The 20,712-nt window shown below is 46.4% G+C and overlaps 2 protein-coding genes across 2 annotated transcripts in view; both read right to left on the reverse strand.

Moving 5' to 3' along the window:
- Positions 1–20,712, reverse strand: part of LOC133359663 (protein S100-A1-like) — a 450,535-nt gene that overhangs the window by 332,539 nt on the left and 97,284 nt on the right. The gene's annotated exons all lie outside the window — the stretch shown is intronic.
- LOC133361686 (equilibrative nucleoside transporter 1-like) overlaps positions 8,712–20,712 on the reverse strand; it is a 37,104-nt gene continuing 25,103 nt past the window's right edge. The window contains exons 6-9 of the mRNA XM_061580677.1: positions 19,477–19,580; positions 18,046–18,151; positions 17,062–17,147; positions 8,712–8,915 (exon numbers count right to left, since the gene is read on the reverse strand). Coding sequence (XP_061436661.1) covers positions 8,712–8,915; positions 17,062–17,147; positions 18,046–18,151; positions 19,477–19,580 — 500 coding nt within the window. The remainder of the gene's footprint in view (positions 8,916–17,061; positions 17,148–18,045; positions 18,152–19,476; positions 19,581–20,712) is intronic.

Genomic DNA, 20,712 nt, shown 5'->3' on the forward strand with positions numbered 1-20,712 from the left:
TCCTCACTGTTCTAATGATCATTGCAACTCCACGAGGTGAGATCTTGCATGGAGCCCCTGGCCGAGGGAGATTGACAGTCTATTGAGTTTCTTCCATTTGCGAATAATCGCACCAACTGTTGTCACCTTCTCACCAAGCTGCTTGGCGATGGTCTTGTAGCCCATTCCAGCCTTGTGTATGTCTACAATCTTGTCCCTGACATCCTTGGAGAGCTCTTTGGTCTCGGCCATGGTGGAGAGTTTTGAATCTGATTGATTTCTTCTGTGAACAGGTGTCTTTTATACAGGTAACAAGCTGAGATTAGGAGCACTCCCTTTAAAAGTGTGCTCCTAATCTCAGCTCGTTACCTGTATGAAAGACACCTGGAAGCCAGAAATCTTTCTGATTGAGAGGGGGTCAAATACTTATTTCCCTCATTAAAATGCAAATCAATTTATAACATTTTTGACATGTGTTTTTCTGGATTTTGTTGTTATTCTCTCTCACTGTTCAAATACACCTACCATTAAATTATAGACTGATCATTTCTTTGTCAGTGGGCAAACGTACAAAATCAGCAGGGGATCAAATACTTGTTTCCCTCACTGTAGGTAATGAGAGCAAGGGGATTCACGTGTGAATAAGAGGAAGTATTCATCTGAATAACAAGCAAAAGTGCAGATTCTCATATTTGCTACATGTGGGTTCTCATGTTTTACTGAATATCTGTGAAAACTACCAGACATCTGTGAAAAAGAGCTTTATAGCTCATCGTATTCCTCCAGTATTAATCCATGTTCTGATTTTGATTGACGTGAGACATCAACGAGGAGAAAATCGGAGGCAGCACAACAAGTAGGTGCTTGTCCTCATCTCTGTACACGTGGGGTTTTTTTCCAGGAACTCTGGTTTATAAATATGGACAACCAGGAAAGTGGCGAAAACATCTCCAGCGAGACCCTCCTGCTTGTGAGGCCTGACGAGATTTCAGGACGGCTGCTTGCATTGTGGCCGAAACGTCGTGAGAATTGTCAGTATTTTATTATGTTTTATTTGTATTATTTCATTATTTCCCTTCTACGTGACTTTACCGAAAGAACCAAGAAGATGAATCCCTGCAGTCACGAAAGCTTTAAATCGAAATTGAGATTTCAATAGTTTCGTCTAAACTAAACAATGTTTTATTTGACCAGGTAAGGCCTCACTGAAGCTATATTGCTTTTTTTCAGAAGCGACCTGGCTATCACAAATGATAAGTCAAGGAAGTGGCTCATCGCACGACAATTTTTAATAGCAGCCAAATACTCTGTTAACGTGTGATGTTGATTTGAAATGTGTCCAGACGTTGGTGCATTGCAATCAGAATCAGAATAAACTGGAGGAATCCGATGAGCTATGAAGCTCTTTTTCACAGATGTCCAGTACACAGATGAGCCATGGCTAATATTAGTGGGGAGTGACATCTGCATTGGTCCGGGGCAATTTTTGTATCGACCCACACTGACCACGCTGGTATGGCAAAACTACCCCCATGACGAGATGTGGATCAGCCCTCTTCCACCAGTGAATTGATGACTAAATAATGCATGGAGGGCAAAACCGGAGGACCCGGAGAAAAAATCCACGTAACCACGGGGAGAAAGACACGCAAACTGCAAATATATAGGTGTCAGGGGTCGGGGGTCGGGATCGACCTCCTTCAAATCAGGCGAGGTAGCTAACATCTCGCTACCACGGATTCCCTAAAAACCCTTCTCATTATAAAATTACATCATTTATAATTCCTTGTCAATCCACTGGTGGATGACCCCCACCCCCCCAGACAATGTCGGTCATGGGGGTTATTTAACCATACTTCACCACCCTGGTCATTGCGGGTTGAGGAATGGAATTTAGATTACCAGGTTCACCACTCCGATTTTAAGAACCGCACTCGTGTTAAATACACCGTGGAGAAGGCTTTTGAAATGCGCGTTTATTCAGACACAATTCAATGTCAGTTAAAATCAGTATTATACAAAGCAACGTGTGCTCTGAACAGTATCTTAATGGCCTTTTAATGTAAAAGCACATTTCATATTTCACGACATTAAAGTCTCTGTCACCACCTACTGTTTCAATGGTGAATTGCATAATGCAGCTTGGAACGGTTAACTTTGCAGGAGACAAAACCAGGGTATAAGCAATGATAGTCACGTGGCTTAAAATGATGGGGACAGCCAAAGGTACATGGGCCTATTATTTCAATATCATAACGTACATTTTCTCTCCAAATTTCACAGTAATATTTTAACATAAAGGTGAGAATTGTAGCCTTATCTGGAACAACCATTACATTGGGATTGCAATAGATTTGATAAATACTGTGCAATGCGTGTTGCTTTGTTTTACCGCATATGGTGTATGCAAGTGCGAGCGTAAAGTACACGGATGATTCACACGCCATAAGTAATTGCACAAAGTAATAAACTGTAATGCAACATTCCCGCCTGCACGTGATAATGCATTCACCCACTATCGCATGCCCTCTTCTGGGAGCATTGAGGCACACTCAGTATTGCATTGTATTTCCATATTACATTAAATATCTTTTTATCTATAAAAATACTTATCGCATATGCGGAAATACAATATTTGATGTAAAACAAAAGCACTAATGTTGCCAACAGCACTTGTAGTACAAAGTAGCTTCCTTGGACCCCAACTAACCGTGCTGGGGTCCTTAATTAAACAATCCAAGGGGTTGGGTTGTGCACCATTCTGGTCAAATCTCTCAAAAATAAATTAGATGCAGGCCACTTGGACTGAGGTCACAAATACCAAGTGATTATGAAAGAAGAGACACCTCCCAACGCCAAGCCCAGTGCAGTGAATGTCATCATGATCATGCCAGCTGTCTCTGCTTGGTGGGCATTGACATTTCTACACACGCACGCACAATACACACAACAAACCCTTTTGTTAGTCTGGGTATGTCAGGGTAATTGTTAACAGAGCCCTTAATATGGCTGGAACAGCACACAATTGGGTGGTGGTAGGGTCATTCCTATGCACGCAGCGGCAACTATTTGTCCAGTCGGCACAAGTAGTTGTTCCCCAAACTCTGAATGTCAAGTACAGTTCGTTATCCTATAACACCGCGTGTTGTTTGCACAACGTGAATTGGATACACATTTTTTTTTATAACGTGGATGCGAATTGGATGTAACACGATTGAGTGAATGGAGCTACGTCATGCGAGTAAGAATGGTGGCCATACGGCTGCCTCAGCCTAGCGTCGTCGCACAAGGCGGGATGCTGCTGGATACTTTCGAGATGCTACCCACGCGCCTCAGTCTTTGTTCGACCTGCGTATGCATCTCACGTGTTATCGCGGCCTGTGCGTTTCCCCTATATTACATATCATTTATTGAAACGCATTTTTTCCATAACACGACGTTCTTCAGGAATACAACTACTACCGCGTTATAGGAGAACAAACTAAACTGAGAATGGCTCGTTTCAGGCACAAATACTAAATGTTGCATGTGCACAAACAACAATTGAAGGCAGAATTCAACCAACAACAATAGCAGCCGCCATTCGCCACTAAGTGGTGGTGACGTCACGGCGACACCGCCATGACGTCACCGCCATATCAGGCCAGGTGCACTCCAAGGCCACGCGAAGTATTGAAGGCTCCCCGACAGGTCACAGGACAGGCCCAGGTAACACAGGTTGTGCTAAGAATACGCACCGTTACACATGCATGTACATACTGTATGTACAATTTATGGTAAGCCGCAAATATGTAAACATGTTTCTTCATGTCTAACTCAAAATAGCCCAATTTATGTAGTTCGTTTTGGCAGCATTACGTATAACCGTTACTTGTAGAAAGTCGCTCCTACCAATATTTTGCAATGAAAGTACGGCCAACGCTCCCCTCACAATCGCGCCTATTCTCCCAATTCCCGTGACACAACTGAGGAATGGCCCAGTAATTATTATTTAAAGCTAGAGAACCCGTTGCTCTGCATTTGGTGTTAATTCCCTCACCTAGCATACAGGTCTTGGGCTCGATCCCGACCCTGACGATGCCTGTCGATTTGAAGTTTGCATATTTTCCGTCAGATCACGTGGATTTTTCTCCGAGTACTCCGATTTTCCCCACCACATTTAGAATCATGTGTTTAGAGTATTTGGCTGCTGTAAAATTTCTACCTAAGCCACTTGATTGGGTTACCATTTGTGATAGCCAGGTTGCTTATGAAAAATAGGTATAGAGCTTAGTGGGACTTACCTGGTAAGATAACATAAAAGTGTATAGTTTAAGAGACAGCTATCATTTTCATACTCATCTCACAATCCTCTTATACTCGGAACACTAAAAGTAATCAGATTTTTTGTATGTAATAAAATGGCAATGTATGTGAGTTTTTTTTTTCTTTCTAAGATTTAAAACACTGATCAAAGAATTACATTCATAGGAGCACAAATGGAACAGTTTGAGCCATTTTTTATGAACCGTGGTCAGCCTTCTCTATTCATTACTCCCACCTCTTCGGTGTCACCATATATTAGCACATTCCTTCGAAGTGGGCAGGTAGGAACTTGGTTGGACAGCGCATTCGTGCGATCCGTGTTGGATACTGTAGTCGTGTTGGAGGTTGCAGTATGCACGACAGACAGACAGATAATCCCTGGTGGGCAGTGGGGAACCTGTTGTTCCTACCTGTATTATTGTTGTTCTTAAATGTCTTCTAAACTTCTTCCACCGTTTTAAACCAAGTACATTTTTATTCGTAACATGGAAAATCCCCAATAAATGTTTTTACACGCTTTCTATTAACTCACTCTGTCTGTTGTTGTTGTCGTTGTATCTTCAAATCTTGTAACTCTATTTTAACCCACTTCCCGATGTGGTATCGACTGCAAACTTGATATTCTTATGTCATACTGATGACAATACTATATTCTATCATTAAAAAAAAATTTAAACAATCTTTTTTATATGTTATGTTTCGGCTTGGGTCTAATTGTCGACGCTCAACTGACGTTGGCTGTAAATCACCACAGTCCCTTACGTTATGGCAAGCTTCGGGGCCACTTCCTGGAGTCTTGGAGTTCTTCTATTACTAGTAGGGTACATTTCACTAAAGCGTGTTTAAAAAAAAGTTTTTTTAATTTTACTTATTTTTTGGTTAGATCGCGTAAATATAAATGTTTAGTTAAACCCGACACAGCCAATTACGAAGGTTTGTCAAGTAAACAAAACTTGCCAATTAGTTACTAGTTCAGCACTAGGCCTCGGCAAGGTAAGGCAATTTACCCTTTTACCGGGTAAAAGGGTAAAGGTAAAAGGTAAAGGTGTCCACATGCCAAGGGGTAAGGTAAAGGGTAGGGTAAAGGTAGCTCAGAAGAATTACCCGGGAGGGTAAAGGTAGTGCGAAGTATTACCCGGTAAATGCAGTACCTTGTTTACCGCTAAAAACTCCGTGGCGCAATCCGTGGCCTCCATTTAATAAGTAATATTTAAAAAAAAAAAATTTAAACACGCTTTAATTAAATGTACGAGTAATGGCAGAACTCCACGACTCCAGGAAGTGGCCCCGAAGCTTGCCACAACGTAAGGGACCGTGGCCAATTACAGCCAAAGTCAGTTGAGCGTGGACAATTAGACCCAAGCCGAAACATAACATATAAAAAATAATGTAAAAAAATATATACATTTATTTATGCTGGAATATAGTATTGTCATCAGTATGACAGAAGTATACCAAGTTTGCAGTCGATACCACATCGGGAAGTGGGTTAAAATTGAGTTACAAGATTTGAGGATACGACAACGACGATAACGACAACGACAACAATGACAACGACAACAACAAGCGTATAAAATTGGAATCATCGAGAGTATTCTATATGAATAAAGCGCTCTACCTAGCATTTACCGTTATAAACCTTTTTCATGTGTAGTTCCCCAGTAATTACCCTGTAATCGGGTAATTTGTATGGGGTAAGGGTAAAAGGTAGGGTAAAGGTAGGCTCGTTGCTTTTTACCTTTTACCTTACCTGCTAAAGGGTAAAAGGTAGGGTAGAGTGATTGTATTGTGGTAAGGTAACAGGCTTGTTTTTTTTACATTTTGACTTTTACCTTACCTTGCCGAGGCCTATTCAGCACACCGGTGTGTTGGAGGGGAATCTCAATCGAGTAATTTGCAGGAAACTTCTTAGCACTGGGATGCTTGGCCAATATCTGTTATATGGTGTGGTGGGTTTTTGTTTCAAAAAAATGTTTCACCAGCGATGGGGAAAACATTTCTGCAAACATGCCGTATGTTCAGCCATCGTGCGGAATGGCGTAAATCACACTCTGGGGGCGCGTGGGGATCTATACCCCACAACTTCCCTGCAAAGAAAAAGATCCTCCGTTTAGCCGACGTAGACTGATGCGGCAAGCATTATTAGCAATTCGTTATTGAAGGCAGCACGAGTCACGCTCGGCGGTGGTATGATCACCACCCGCTGCCTTTGTCTCGCCAGTGGTGATATTAAGATGCGTTCGAGCTTACTTACCTTCATAGAGGGTGAAACCATTGATATGCACATTTGCATATTTGTGTGTGTGTGCACAGAATTATCTGAACCGGTCCTGGGCCTCCCCTCGGTCGACTCAGCATCAAATGAGTACCTGGTCCAGTTTGTAAACATCATCACCGGGGAGACAAAGGTCACTGGGCGTGGTGCTGGCCACTCACCCTCGTGTGCCGTGCCGGCCTTCATAGGTGCTCACTAACAGCACTTGCCCCAACAGTCTGTTAAGGCTATACGAGGAATATTTGTCTTTATGTGTACATGTGTAGAGAAGGGATGTACACAGTGAGCAAAGTTGAGAGGGTGCATTTGGGAACAAACAGGTGTGAGCGTTGGGGCACGGAGTAGGCGCCGCAGAGGCGGGAGCTGGAGGCGATAATTAGGGATTAGCAAGTGGGAGAGGCGTGAGGACTCGGAATGATGAGGGATATATAAGCAGGAGTGTGCGTGAGTCGAGCGAGGTGTTGTTTGGGGATCAAGAGAAGAGACGTCTCGCCACTGCCGCTCGGTCCGTCAACGGGACCTCGCCCCTCACCTCATCGCCGGGCGGGTGTTGGCTGATCCCCCCGCCAGGGACAGACGGGTAAGTGGGTGCGAGGCAGCGTAGGTGAGAGCAGGGAGCATTGGCAAGATGGAGAAGAGTAGGTGCGGGGCCGAGTAGATAAGAGCAGGTAGGAGGAGGAAGCGGCATGTGTGATCACAGTGAGAGGCAATCATAGGTGTGCCTACAACTGGTGCGAGAGTAGGATTAATACAGTGTAAGCAGGTGCTCTGTTACTCCGTGTCAGTGTGAGTAATTTGATACACTACACATGTGTGCGAGATGAATCGGTGAGCTCCTCCAGCAGGCAAGATTGCATTGGGCTAGGCCCAGCCACCACATGCCCGAACACTCTCTGTTTGGCCAGATGGAGGGGGCTAAACGGGCATGGCATGGGCTACAGAAGAGATGAACTGATGCGGTACAGGAGGATGTGAAGCCGAGTGGACTTGCCGACGACTGGTACCAGCGGTGTCAAGGTCAGCCTTTGTGGAGGAGGCTCGTGAAGGACGCTACTGGGCAGTTGGAGGCAGTCACCCTCCAACAACAACGGAGGGCAGAGGAGCGATGCTCACAAACATTCGCCTCGAAGTGCCGGGTGGCTAAAATGCAGCAAGTTGGCACAATAGCGGGCACAATTGGTGCATCTGCCAGTCATGTCAGTCAACCCATGCGGCCTGGGTCTGTCCCCTGACCTCCTGACAGCGAGCCTTCGATGCTTCACGTGGCCTAAAAATGTGCCTCGCCAGGCACAAGTCCTGTGGTAATGTCACTGCCACTAAGTGGTGAACGGCGGCTGCTGTTGTTATGAGTCACAGCTGTGTATATACTGTATGAGCTGGAACTATTGTTACAGTGCATGGACAACAGCGGCACAAGCCCGCTTGCCCTTCCCCCTGGTGAACAGTGGCTGCCCCAGTCCCGGTGTCAAGAAACAAACGCTACATGATACATAATAAAGGTTTTTGGGTTAGAGCGTGTCGTTAAAACCGCCACCACCCGACAGTAAATGTTTTGGGTTTACTCTCCAACACACCGGTGTGCTGTACCATTAATGAATTGGCATGTTTTTTTTACGTGACAAACCTTACTAATTGGCTGTGTTGGGTGGTGGCGGGTTTAACGAAACATTTATATTTACGCGATGTAAACCAAAAACCTCTTTAATGGAAAATATTGGTCGCGAAAGGCTACGACTACATCTCTACATTAATCAGGCTCAATTTTGTTATCACATCCAATAGCACAATTACCAGTGCAAGTGTGCAGGAGTCGTATTGCAGTGCAGTACACTAAACATTGTTTTATATTACCAGGTAAGGCCCACGAAGCTATATTTAGCTCTTTTTCAGAAGCGACCAGGCCACATATGATAGCTCAACGAAGTGGCTTATCATCACGTGGAAATATATAGCAGCCAAATACGCCAAACGCACATTTCTAAATAAGGAGGGGAAAACCGGAGGACCCGGAGAAAAAATCCACGCGACCACGGGGAGAGAGAGAGACACGCAAACTCCAAATATACAGCAGCAGGCGTCAGGGTCGGGATCAAACCCACGACCTCCTGCGTACCAGGCGAGGGAATTAACATCTCACCGGTACGGCGTTCACTTACTTGGGCCCATAGCTCATGGACAGCGTGGCAAGGTAACCGTTGCTTGTGCCCATCAGCAGCATGATGATCACAAAGGCGGCGTCGTGTCTGAAGGGGGTTATGCCCAGGGGCCTGGAGGCGATGTTACAGAGGAGGAGCAACGGAACGAACACCAGACGCAGCACCACCAGCACCGGCAGCCACCAGCTGTCCGCCTTGGGCTGGGCACATACGCACAAGAAACACAACACAAAGATCCCCCCGTATAGCCTTAGCAGACTTGCGGAAAGTGCTGTTAGCGAGTGACACCTATGAAGGCCGACACCGTACACGAGAGGTGGGTGGCCAACACTACACTCGACCGCCTTTGTCTCCCCAGTGGCGATGTTTACACACCACACTAGGTACTCATTTGAGGCTGAGTCAACCTAGGGGATGCCCATGACCAGTTTCGATAATCATTACTGGTGTTGTTGCCGCAAACGAGAATCAAACTCGGGTTGCCGGGTTTGTAGCGTGGCGCGCTAACCGCTACGCAAACACAATGCCCACACATACGCGAGCAGGAGACGCGCACAAACACATACACTGGTGTTTGTAGGGGCAGCATCCGTCCCCCGCACCTCGGATTCGCACAGTTGGCTACGTATGGTGTGAAAGAAGCTCAACATATAAAAAGCTGCTGGGATGTATCAGTTGATGGAGCAAATTATACACAAATCAGATAAAAGTCTCGTTTAATGTTACTGCTAAAATAATTAGATAAATAGGATATAGGTTCAACAGCCTATGGGCCTTCCAAACCAATGATTTCCGGCAGCATTTGTTTCAGAAGGTAAACTCTGGATTGGTTATGAGTGTAAACGTTCCGACAGGAGGATGCCCCCAAGGTTTTGCCTTTTGAAATTAATACCGCTGTAAAATATTGCTCAAGGTTTTAAATATATATACAGTGAATTACTTCAATGTTATAATATTAATTTGTGATAGAAAATATAGATTTCCTGGAACGTGGAATTCACACTCAGGACCTCCAGTGCTGCCCTTTGTGCTCTGATCGAGCGAGAGCCACCCACTGGGCCACAAAGTCACTTGTCAGGGACGATTGTTAACAAATACAGGGACTTCTCTACTTACGAACATTCGGCTTAAGAACGTTCAGAGATACGAACACACCAGGCCGTATGTCAAGTTGCCCGTTTGGACCGAGAGTCATTAGTTCAACCGCCGTGCAATAGATGGCAGTGGTGGCATCTACATCTGCAGAACATGAAGAACCAGTGTCATCTACATCTGCAGAACATAAAGGACCAGTGGCATCTACAGAACATGAACAACCAGTGGCATCTACATTTATAAGAGATGATACAACTTTTTAAGCCATTCCCCGTATTTAGTGTACATTCCGTACAACACGTTTGGAATCGACAGGAGTAAAGTTGAACAAATCAACTTACAAACCGACCTCTGGAACCTAACTCGCTTTTCGGGTAGATGGCGCCACACCCGCAGGCAGCGATTTCCTGCTCCAGCCCCCCTTCCCATCCCCGCTTCCCATACCCCCCTTCCCACCCTTCCCACCCCCCCGCTTTTCCGCAATCTTCCACGTTGCTGTGGCACCGCAGTGTGCTGCCTTCCTGCGCGGCTCCTTGCTCCACCGTGGCTCTTCGGCTGACCGTCGGGTGACCTACGGGGTTGCTCTGGTGGAACCCCCCGCCCCTGCCCCCCCCCCGCCCACTCGCCGGCATCTACTCCAACCCTGGTCCCATCGTGTACAGCCACCTCCGCCATATCGCCAAATGCTCAAGACTACCGGCTGTTCGACCACGTATCCTGGTCAATCTCCTAAATCTTGGGCTGCTCAAGGACTCTTGTTGGCCCAGGCCCAGAAACTTCCTCCATGGCTGCAGGAGTGGCAGAGGACGCACAACCGGCCTCACCCATCGCCACCTTCATCCACTACCACATTCACCACATACTCCCGTCCAACTCTTACCCCACCATCCGCCGATTTTTCCTTCAAATTAGGCCTCTGGAACTCTCATTCCGTGTGCAGTAAATATGCCTCCACCTTGCATGCTTTTCTCTCCCTTAAATCCACCGCCCTCGCGATCACATAAATCTGGATCACCCCCTATATCACCGCCACCCCCTCTGCCCTTTCATCCTCTGCCTCCTTTTCCCACATCCCTCGTCTGGTGGGCAAAAGTGGAGGCGTAGACTTGCTCAATCCTCCATCCTGGATCCCTGCGCCTACACTCCCCACTATCCCATCCTTCCCCTCCTTTGAACACCAATTATCCTCCTCCCTCCACTGTATCACCTTCCTCAGTATCTATCGTCCCCCCAGTCCCTCTATCCTCTTCTTCGACCACCTTGACAGTCTTCTTTCCACTGTCCCCCCTCTACCGCACCTCTTTATTCTTCTAGGTGATTTTAATCTGGATCTTAGTCTTCCCTCCATTGCCTCGACCCTCCTTGCCCTCACTAACTCTTTCGACCTTGGTCTCCTAACCTCACCCCCTACTCACTCCTCAGGCAGCATCCTCGTCCTCATCTTTATATCAGATTGCGAGACTTCCCCCATTGTAACTGATCCCTGCCCCCGCCCTCCATCGGACCACTTTCGCCTCTCACCATCACCGTACCCAGCCCACCCCTTCCCAGCCCCATTCAACCCCACCACTTTCTTTCCCGCAATCTCTGCTCACTAGATTCCGCATCCCTAATCTCTTGGATCTCCTCCTTATCTCTCTTCCTTGCACTCTTTTTCCTCCCTCCACCCAGACGCTGCCTCTGCCATCTTACATTCCACCATCAACACATCACTCAACCTCCTTGCTCCCTTGCGCACCCGCTCCCACCGTCCGAAGCCCCCCCAGCCCTGTCTAACCCCCTCCATCCAATCAAGCCGTTGTTCTCTGCCCAAATCCGAGCATACGTGGAGAGCGCATCACCACCAACCCTTCCCTCTCCAATAGCATCTCCCTACTGTGGCCATTTCTATCATCGCTGGAAGTAGCCAAACATTATTACTTTCACACTCTTAATTTCCTGCTTTTCTTCTCATCCCTGCTTGCTCTTCTCTACCCTTAATAACCTTCTCCACCCACCCCCCAACTCCTCCCTGCCCTTTCTACTGGCCTTTCTGCTACTGACTTTTCCCTTTTCTTCTCTTCCAAAACAAATGTCATTCGCTCCTCTTTCCTAGCTTCCCCGTTCCCCACCGAGCCTCTTCCATCCTTAGCGCCTCACCAATTCCCTACTCCGCCTGCCCTCACCAACTTCCCCCATGACTCTGGAGGAACTCTCTGTTACCATCTCCAAAGTCCATCTCACCACCGCACCCCTTGACCCCATCCCTGCTCCCCTTCTTACCTCAGTCCTCCCCTCTATCCTTCCTACTTACTCTTCTATTTCCATTTTTCTCTATCCTCAGATGCCTTTCCTGCTAATTTCAAGTCGGCCACCATTACCCCTCTCATTAAGAAACCCTCCCTCGATGCCAACTTCATCTCAAACTACCATCCTATTTCCCTGCTTCCCTTCCTCTCCAAAGTTCTCGAGCGTCTTGTCCACTCCCAGCCTAAACAACTTCATCGTCACCCACTCCCTCTACCTACTCCACCAGTCTGGTTTTTGCCCGCTCCACTCCACAGAAACTGCACTAATTACCATCCAGAACCACGTGATCAACTCAGCTCCACGCTCTTCTCTCCTCACTCCTCGTTCTCCTCGACCTCTCCTGGGCTTTTGACACTGTCCATCATCCAACTGGTTCCAATCGTAACTCTCCTCACGCTCATCCTCGGTCTCCTTCAATCACCCCTGCACTCCTCCTTCACTCGTCAAAGCAGGTGTTCCCCAAGCCTCTGACCTGGGCCCCCTTCTCTTCCATATCCACATCTCCCCTCTCGAAACACACTCATCTCCACCTTTAACTTCTTCCACCACTTCTATACCGGCGACATCCAAATATTATTCTCTTTCTCCACTTTCACTCTGGACCTCTCTTCTCGCATTTCCGCCTGCCTAACCGCCCTTCAGTCTTGGATGTCACTTCACTTCCTTGCCATCAACCCCTCTAAACTCAAGGTTATCTTTTACCCCACTGCTCTTTCCACTCAACCCACCCCCACCATCACCTTCCCACCCTTCTCACTTACCCCTGTCCCTTCTGCCATAACCTTGGTGTCCTCTTTGACTCCTCCCTTTCCCCCGCCTCTTACATCTCTGCCATCACCCACACCTGTTGTTTCCACCTTGTCAGCATTCACAAAATACATCCTCTCATCACTCAGTCCACCACCAAACTACTAATAAACTCACTCATCTTCCCTCAGCTAGACTACTGTAACGCTCTCCTACTCGATCTCCCAGCATATGCGTTCATTCCACTACAACAGATCCAAAATGCATCTGCACGTTTCATTTACAACCTACCACACTGCTCCCGCACCTTCTTATAGAAATGCACTGGCTCCTCATCTACTACAGGTGTCTATTCAAACTTCTTATGCTGGTATTTAAATCTCTTCATGGCCTTGCCCCACCTTACTTTGCTTCGCTCGTCTCGTTTTAACTCGCCTCCCGCCTGCTCCACTCTCAATCTCTCCGACTTCTCACCGTTCCCCCCTCTATTTTGTGCACAATCCCGTTTCTGCTCCTTTTCCCTACTCACCCCCCTTGCACTGGAACAAACTTACCCTCCACATTAAGTGAGAAGCACCATCCCTGTGTAGTTTCCGCTCCTCCCTCAAGACCCCCACCTCTTCTCCCTGGCCCATTCTTCCCTCCATCCCTAGGCACACCCGGAATTTCGGTACTCACTAACCACCCTCTCTTTACCCCAACCCTATTCACTATATCACTTTTAGTTACCATAATTGTACCAACCAAGCAATTTTCCTTAAAACCCTCTGCTGCTAGACCACACAGATTGTTTCGCTTACCAAAAATCCATAAAGAAGGTACACCCCTTTGTCCTATCGTCTCCATCATTGACTCACCCACCTGTACAAACTGGCCCGATTTCTGCCTGAGACCTTTCACTGGTAAGACCACCTCAACTGTACTTAACTGTACTTAACTCAGCTCACTTGGTATCGTTAATTAAGGACATCTCACTATCTCCAGGTGATTTGCTCGTTAGTTTCGATGTAGTCTCTTTGTTTACCAACGTTCCTGTGCCTGACACCATTGCAATCATTGAAAATTTGGTCCAACAAGGACTGAATGCTGATGTACCGGCCCTGGTGAGACACTGCCTCACCAACACTTACTTCACCTGGAATGGAACTTTCTACAAACAAGTTGAAGGTACCCCAATGGGTTCTCCAGTTGTAGCCAATGTTTTAACGTAAAAATTTGAGACAGACGCCATCCAGGCATCCACTTTACGCCCGTCCTTGTGGAAGAGGCACGTAGATGACACGTTCGTCATCCAGCCACATGGCCGACCAGCTCAATCTATTCCTCAACCACATCAATTCCATACACCCAGCCATCAAATTCACCATGGAGGTGTAAAAGGATAGCAAGCTACCATTCTTGGGTGTTTTAATCGAAAGGAGACCAGGTGGCTCAATGGGACACTCTGTCTACAGGAAAGCCACCCATACAGATGCATATATAGTGACTGTGAATGTCACTGTGTGGTGCCGGGCTTGCGAGGCCACGGCAGATAATATGTTGTCATTATGTGCAGCCCGCTTACTGGGCGTAGTACCAGCCCTAGCGGGGCTTGGGTGAGCACTGATTAGCGCAGAGGCACCACGTACAATGTGTGGTGCGGGCTCCCAGTGAGGGAGCGAGAGAGAGCGTCAGCCAGCCAGGGTTATCTTTGGGCATGATACGCTGGTTGACCTGCCGACACGTGACCGGATGATATTGGAGGAGGGCCACCGGTGGACGGGGGTCGCTGGGTGGTCATGTGGTATAGAAGAGCTCTCGGAAGCCTTTGGGAAATGGCCAGAGAGATCGAAAAGGTGGGCGGGGTGAGAGGCAGAGCCAGCCCCAGCCCGAGGCTCGGGGTTCTTGACTGTTGGTGAGTGAAGATTCACGTCGGGTTGAAGAAGCCTGTAGCCACGCAGTCCGGGACCCAGCTCGTGGTCCAGACTGGGATAGCGAGACCATGTCTAGTTCTGCCGTAGCGTGGTTAGATGGGCATTCAACACCCGAGTGTAGGTTACATTACGTTGTGTTGAGTTGATGTAATAAATAGTGTTGCTCCCAAGACAACGTCTGCGACTCAGTTGGACTCACTACACATATCTAAAACCTGACTTCCACCACCATCCTTCCCAGAAGAATTATCCCATCAAAACTCTCCACCATAGAGCTTGGTGTATTTCCTACCATCATCACCTAGCCAGTGAACTGAAACACGTACACCAAGCTCTCAAGATGAATGGATATTCAGACTACACAATCCGTAAAGCTATTACCCCAACCGTTGGGAAATAACCAATCAAAACCATCACCTTGCCATACATAGCAGGGGTCACCAAAAAGATCTCCAAAATCATGAGCAAACACAAGATCCAGGTCCGATTCAACACAGTACATAAAATTCGTGATCTGATCCCATCTGTGAAGGATGTGATCCCTGACATGCAATACCCCGGCGTCTAAAAACTAGGCTGTGTCTACAGCAGTAGTTACATTGGGGAAACTAAGCGACATGTCTCGGACCGTATTTTGTGAACATAAGGCAGATCTGAAACATGGTAGGACCAATACCTCGGCCATGGCTGATCATTGTTTTAATGCGGTGGGCTCACACTGGCTATCAGCAAAGATTCGTTCATGAAGCCATCCACATATACAGACACAGACACAACTTAAATCTAGAAGATGGGTATAAACTGAGCAATCACTGAAAGGACGTTATCAACCAGTTTAAGTCATAACTGGCTGTGATGTTTCCATCCTACCACCTTCCGATGTTAGTTGTTATTTTCGGCTCTCTGATTTTACATTAACAGGTAAAATTTCCTACACTAACACAGCCACCTCGCTCGCCGAGCTCGACGTTGCTGCTCTGCGACCTTCGATTAACATGCTAATTTATCACATTAACATCACTTGCCCCACCCACTTCGTTTATGACCCTTGGGCTACACCCATTTTAAACCTTTAAAACAGCCTGCCTCAGCAGCTTTTCCCATCTTTTTTCCTCCTGATGACGATCACTTGTGTTGTGATTGAAACGTCGTAGTTTATTGTTATTTATCATTTTCTTTTAACCTATCTACGTGATTCTAGATTTGAAGCTTTCGTGACTGCAAGGATTCATATCCTTAGGTTTTTTCGGTAAAGTCACGTAGGTAAAACATTAAAATTTAATTAATAAAAGTAAAATCTTATTTGACAGGCACCATTCTTCAGTTACCGTAGAGTTTCTTTTTTCATACACTGGTTTCCTGCTTTAAGTTTTACCACACATATTTGGCAAATCTAGAATTAATCCCAGCAACGTAGCAAAGGGCTGTTTCATCTACATAACAAAGGCTCAGACCCATTTACAGCAGCCGCACCTTTACAGCAGCCGCACCTTAACAACTCTTGGAACCTCCCAGTTCAACAAGTCTACACAGTAAAGGCTCATTCCTAGCAGCGGCTTCAGCCGCACCAACCTCACAATAATAATAATACAAAACTCCGATCCAGGGGCCTGCCTTGGCTCCTCCCACCCTCAACCAGTATATATACAAGGACGGTTTTCTTGGAATTGTTCTTACTTGATACAGCTATCGTGCTGTGACGGTTCCACCTGAAGACGGAAGCTTGTGTTGCCTCCGAAACGTAGTGATTTAGATTTTCTTTTTCTTTTATTAATTTTATTTTTTTACCTACGTGATTTTACCGAAAGACCCAAAGAAAAATGAATTCCTGCAGTTATGAAAGCTTTAAGTCAAGATTTAAAAGCGTTAGAGTTTCCCATTGGACATGGACCCGTATATAACAGAGAGGGTGGCGCCCTTGACCGTAACACATCTGGCAGCTCAACAGGATTGGTTGAAGCGAGCGTGACTCTGCTTGGAGAGACACCACATGTCCAAAGTTTACTTGTCTATTTTGATGTTTGAGCATTAATGTGGTGATGGCGCTTTGGGGTTGCCAGATTTGGGCCAGAAAGGCGCTACATGTCGAACCAATAATAAAATTGACCTGACTTTTGTTGAACCGAATGCTGCTGAAATGATGCACTCCCAGAATGCTGTGTGGCCGATGGTATGTGTCTAAAAAATATATTTTTTTAGCGGAGAAAGAGAGATGTGAAGGAGGCATTTTTTTCCTTTCACAAAACAACAGCGAGGTTAAAGAGGTGCAAGAATGGCACGGTGTAAATGGGCTGACACTCACCCACATGTAGAGGGCCGTGAGGCTGCGCCCCACGAAGTCACTGAAGCCAAATGCGAGGAAGCCGAACACTGGCTGGAAGAATGTTTCTGTGTGCGTGATGGGGCGGGGGGAAGGGAGGGCAATCGTGAGCATGAGAAGCCAATGCACGGCATCTCTATTGAGCGTCGCTCTGATGCTGAACTTAGTTTTGTCTTGGATCGTGGACCAGGATTTGACAATCCCCATATTAGCAAGTTTGTCTGTGCTCGGGTAAATTCATGAAAATTAATTTGGAGTTTGCACATTCTCTCTCTGTTCCTGTGGTCGCTTTGGTTTTTCTCCGGGTCCTCCGGGTTTTCCTTCCACATTTAGAATCAACATCACGCGTTTAGAGTATTTGGCTCCGATAAATTTCCCTGTGATAAGCCATTTCACTGAGCTGTCATTTGTGGCCAGGTCACTTCTGAAAAATAACTATATCGCTCAGTGGGCGTTACCTGGCAACAACAAAAAATTAAAGGCTCTGAGAGCCACGCGAGATGTCACTTTAAACAAGGACAGGGAAAGGGCTCAGGCTTATAGAATTACAGTTCTGTTATTAACACATGCTCAGATGCTTCTGCGACTAAATGACGCAACAACATTGTTGATGGCGGAATTAATATAAAGCTCTGTAGCACTGATGCAGTGTTCAGGTGTGGTGTCACGGGTGTGCGTGCGTGTGTTCAGTTAGGTAGACAAACAACATCGTAAGGGTCGAGAAGCGTTTATGAGAGATAGTAGGACATTGCACAGTTAAGGGAAGCGGATGAATGAAACGTGGTATGCGCGTGTCATCTTGGCCTTGCCTAGGGAAACCAGACATCGCACCTCCGATAAGCATGGTTGGCTTCGTACAGTGCGAGAGAAGTTCAACATACACGCAAACATATCGAGTTATTTGGAAATATTTGTTTGGGATTTTATTTTGGATTGAGGAGAAAAATCTGCGAGTGATCAACTGACTCCATTTGCTATCGTCAGTGACGGTGTCGACGCGAACGGTGATGGCTGGGAAGAGGGTGAAGGTGATCCAGAACACGCAGCACACCGAGAAGGCCGGCATCCAGATCTGCAGACACGCAGGGACACGCAGAGGGACACGCATTTAACATGAACAGTCGTGTTCTCCTGTAACGCGGTAGTTGCATTCCTGAAGAACACCACGTTATGGAAAAAATTGCATTCTATTAAATCATAATATAGGGGTAAGGCCCAGTCTGCGATAACACGTGAGATGCGTACACAGGCCGAACAAAGACTGATGCGAATGGGTAGCATCTAGAGCATCCAGCAGCATCCCGCCTTGTGCGATGATGTTACGCCGAGGCAGCCGTACGACCGCTTATTCCTACCCGCGCGACGTTGTTGCGTTCGCTCGATCGCGTTCTATCCAATTCGCATTGCGTTATAAAAAAGAAAATGTGTTCCCCAAAACATCCATCACGTTATATCCAATTCGCGTTATGAAAATGGCATGCGGCGTTATAGAAGAACAGACCACATTGACAATCAAGGCCACATGAGGAAAACTCTCTCATGGAAAGGGAGTCAAACACGATCACGGTTTCACCTTCTCTTTAGCAACGGAGCAGTGCTCATCCTTGGACCTGGGCCAGAAATGGAAATTCCACATTCCTACGCAAGGCTAGTGGTACTCAATTGTTGACCGTATAGCCTTTTAACAGAATGTTGGGGCAAGTGCTGTTAGCGATCACCTATGAAGGCCAGCATGCTACATGACGAGGTGGGTGGCCAACACCATTCCCTGCCACCTTTGTCTCCCCAGTGGCGATGTTTACACATCACACGAGGTACTCGTTGAGGCGAAGTACGCGCATACGTATAGAGCTTCGGTCATCCTCTCAGCAGCTTTCTGGCTGGCCATCGAACAAAAACGGTCACCCAATCGCGCGCTTTCAGGTGCGCTTCTGCAGCCATCTGGAACGATCTTCCTTCCGATATTATGAAGCCACTGGGAGCTATGTGCCCTTAAATATAGTTTGAAAACTCATTTCTTGATAGCTACTTTTTGTGTGTTTGGTTTGTTGTCCTACCCCGCACCTCCGATTAGCCACGGTTGCCTACGTACGGCGCGAAAGAAGTTCAACATACGTACATAGAGTGCTTAGATCATATTACACGAGGAGTACAATGATTGGTCCCAATACAATGTCATACTCTCCCTCCTTTTGACCACAGAAGTGGCATTTTATGGTCAACACACACTGCCGTGACAGTCAATTGCGTAATTTCTACAATAGTACACCAAAAAAATAATTGTCTGTCTTGCAATTACCAGCCCACCGGGGTTTTTTCTTGAAATAGCATTGCATGTACGTAGACATGGGACGGCATATCTTAGAACCCTTGTTTAAATCACAGAGCATAACAGACCTGTTTCATGATGGCACATTTTCTGATAACGCTTTGGCGAACGTTTAAGATGTGTTTGTTGTCCTGGCACATGGTGTCAACCTGAAAGTCTCCATTGCGCTCACCTGCAAAGACAAAGATCCACCAAAAAGGCTTAACATACTGTTGGGGCAAGTGATGTTTGATGAAGCACCCGTTATACTGAATTATACTTGTTTGAATTATCCCGGGGTCATGTTGAGTATTTGCAGTAGGACGGGGTGATTGATACGTAGGTTCCAACTGAGTAAATTTGGGGGCATATTTTTTCATTATTACACGCTTTCATTTAACTCACTCTGTCTGTTGTTGTCGTTGTCGTATCCTCAAATATTGTAACTCAATTTTAACCCACTTCCCAATGTGGTATCGACTGCAAACTTGGTATACTTATGTCATACTGATGACAATATTATATACTATAAAAAAAGTATTTTTAAACATTCATTTTTATATGTTATGTTTCAGCTTGGGTCTAATTGTCCACGCTCAACTGACATTGGCTGTAAATCACCACGGTTCCTTTACGTTATGGCAAGCTTTGCGGCCACTTCCAGGAGTCGTGGAGTTCTGCCATGACGAGTACGGTACATTTCATTAAAGCGTGTTTAAAAAAAAGTATTTTTAAATATTACTTATTTATATATATGCAGACAAATTTGGACCAACGACACCTCATCTTGAGAATGACGTCACGAGATATTTAACTTCCACTGTGAAACGGACGGGCCGCGTGTTTTTGTTTACGGTTAGCACGCACACCGCGGTACGGAGCGGAAACGTTGCTGCCACACCTTTCACTCGCTATGTGTTGTTGTTGTAGTAACCACACACACACCGCCCCCATCCACAAGGGTTGCTCAACATGGATTCAGGAAGGTCTGCGTGGGACCAAATGGCCAGGCAGTATGTAACAGAGATGTGGATGAGGGTTTCAGAAGTTAGTTCATTCGTTTAGCACAGAGGCCGGCAACCAAAGTAACAAAAAGATACTTTTTTTTCGATTTCGGTAAAAAAAATCTACATTTCAAGAGCCACAATGCACTGTGTGGTGAAAACGAGACGTCACGAAGCAGTCCTTAAAGATCCGCATGCGGCTCTGGAGCGGCAAGTTTCTGACTCCTGCCCATTGTAAACTGGACTTCCACGGTGAACTGGACTTCCATGGTAAACTGGACTTCCACGGTGAACTGAACTTCCATGGTAAACTGGACTCCC

The sequence above is a fragment of the Lethenteron reissneri genome, chromosome 8, assembly GCF_015708825.2.
Source record: "Lethenteron reissneri isolate LAM-NWPU_2019-01 chromosome 8, ASM1570882v1, whole genome shotgun sequence".
NCBI classification, from domain to species: Eukaryota; Metazoa; Chordata; class Hyperoartia; order Petromyzontiformes; family Petromyzontidae; genus Lethenteron; species Lethenteron reissneri.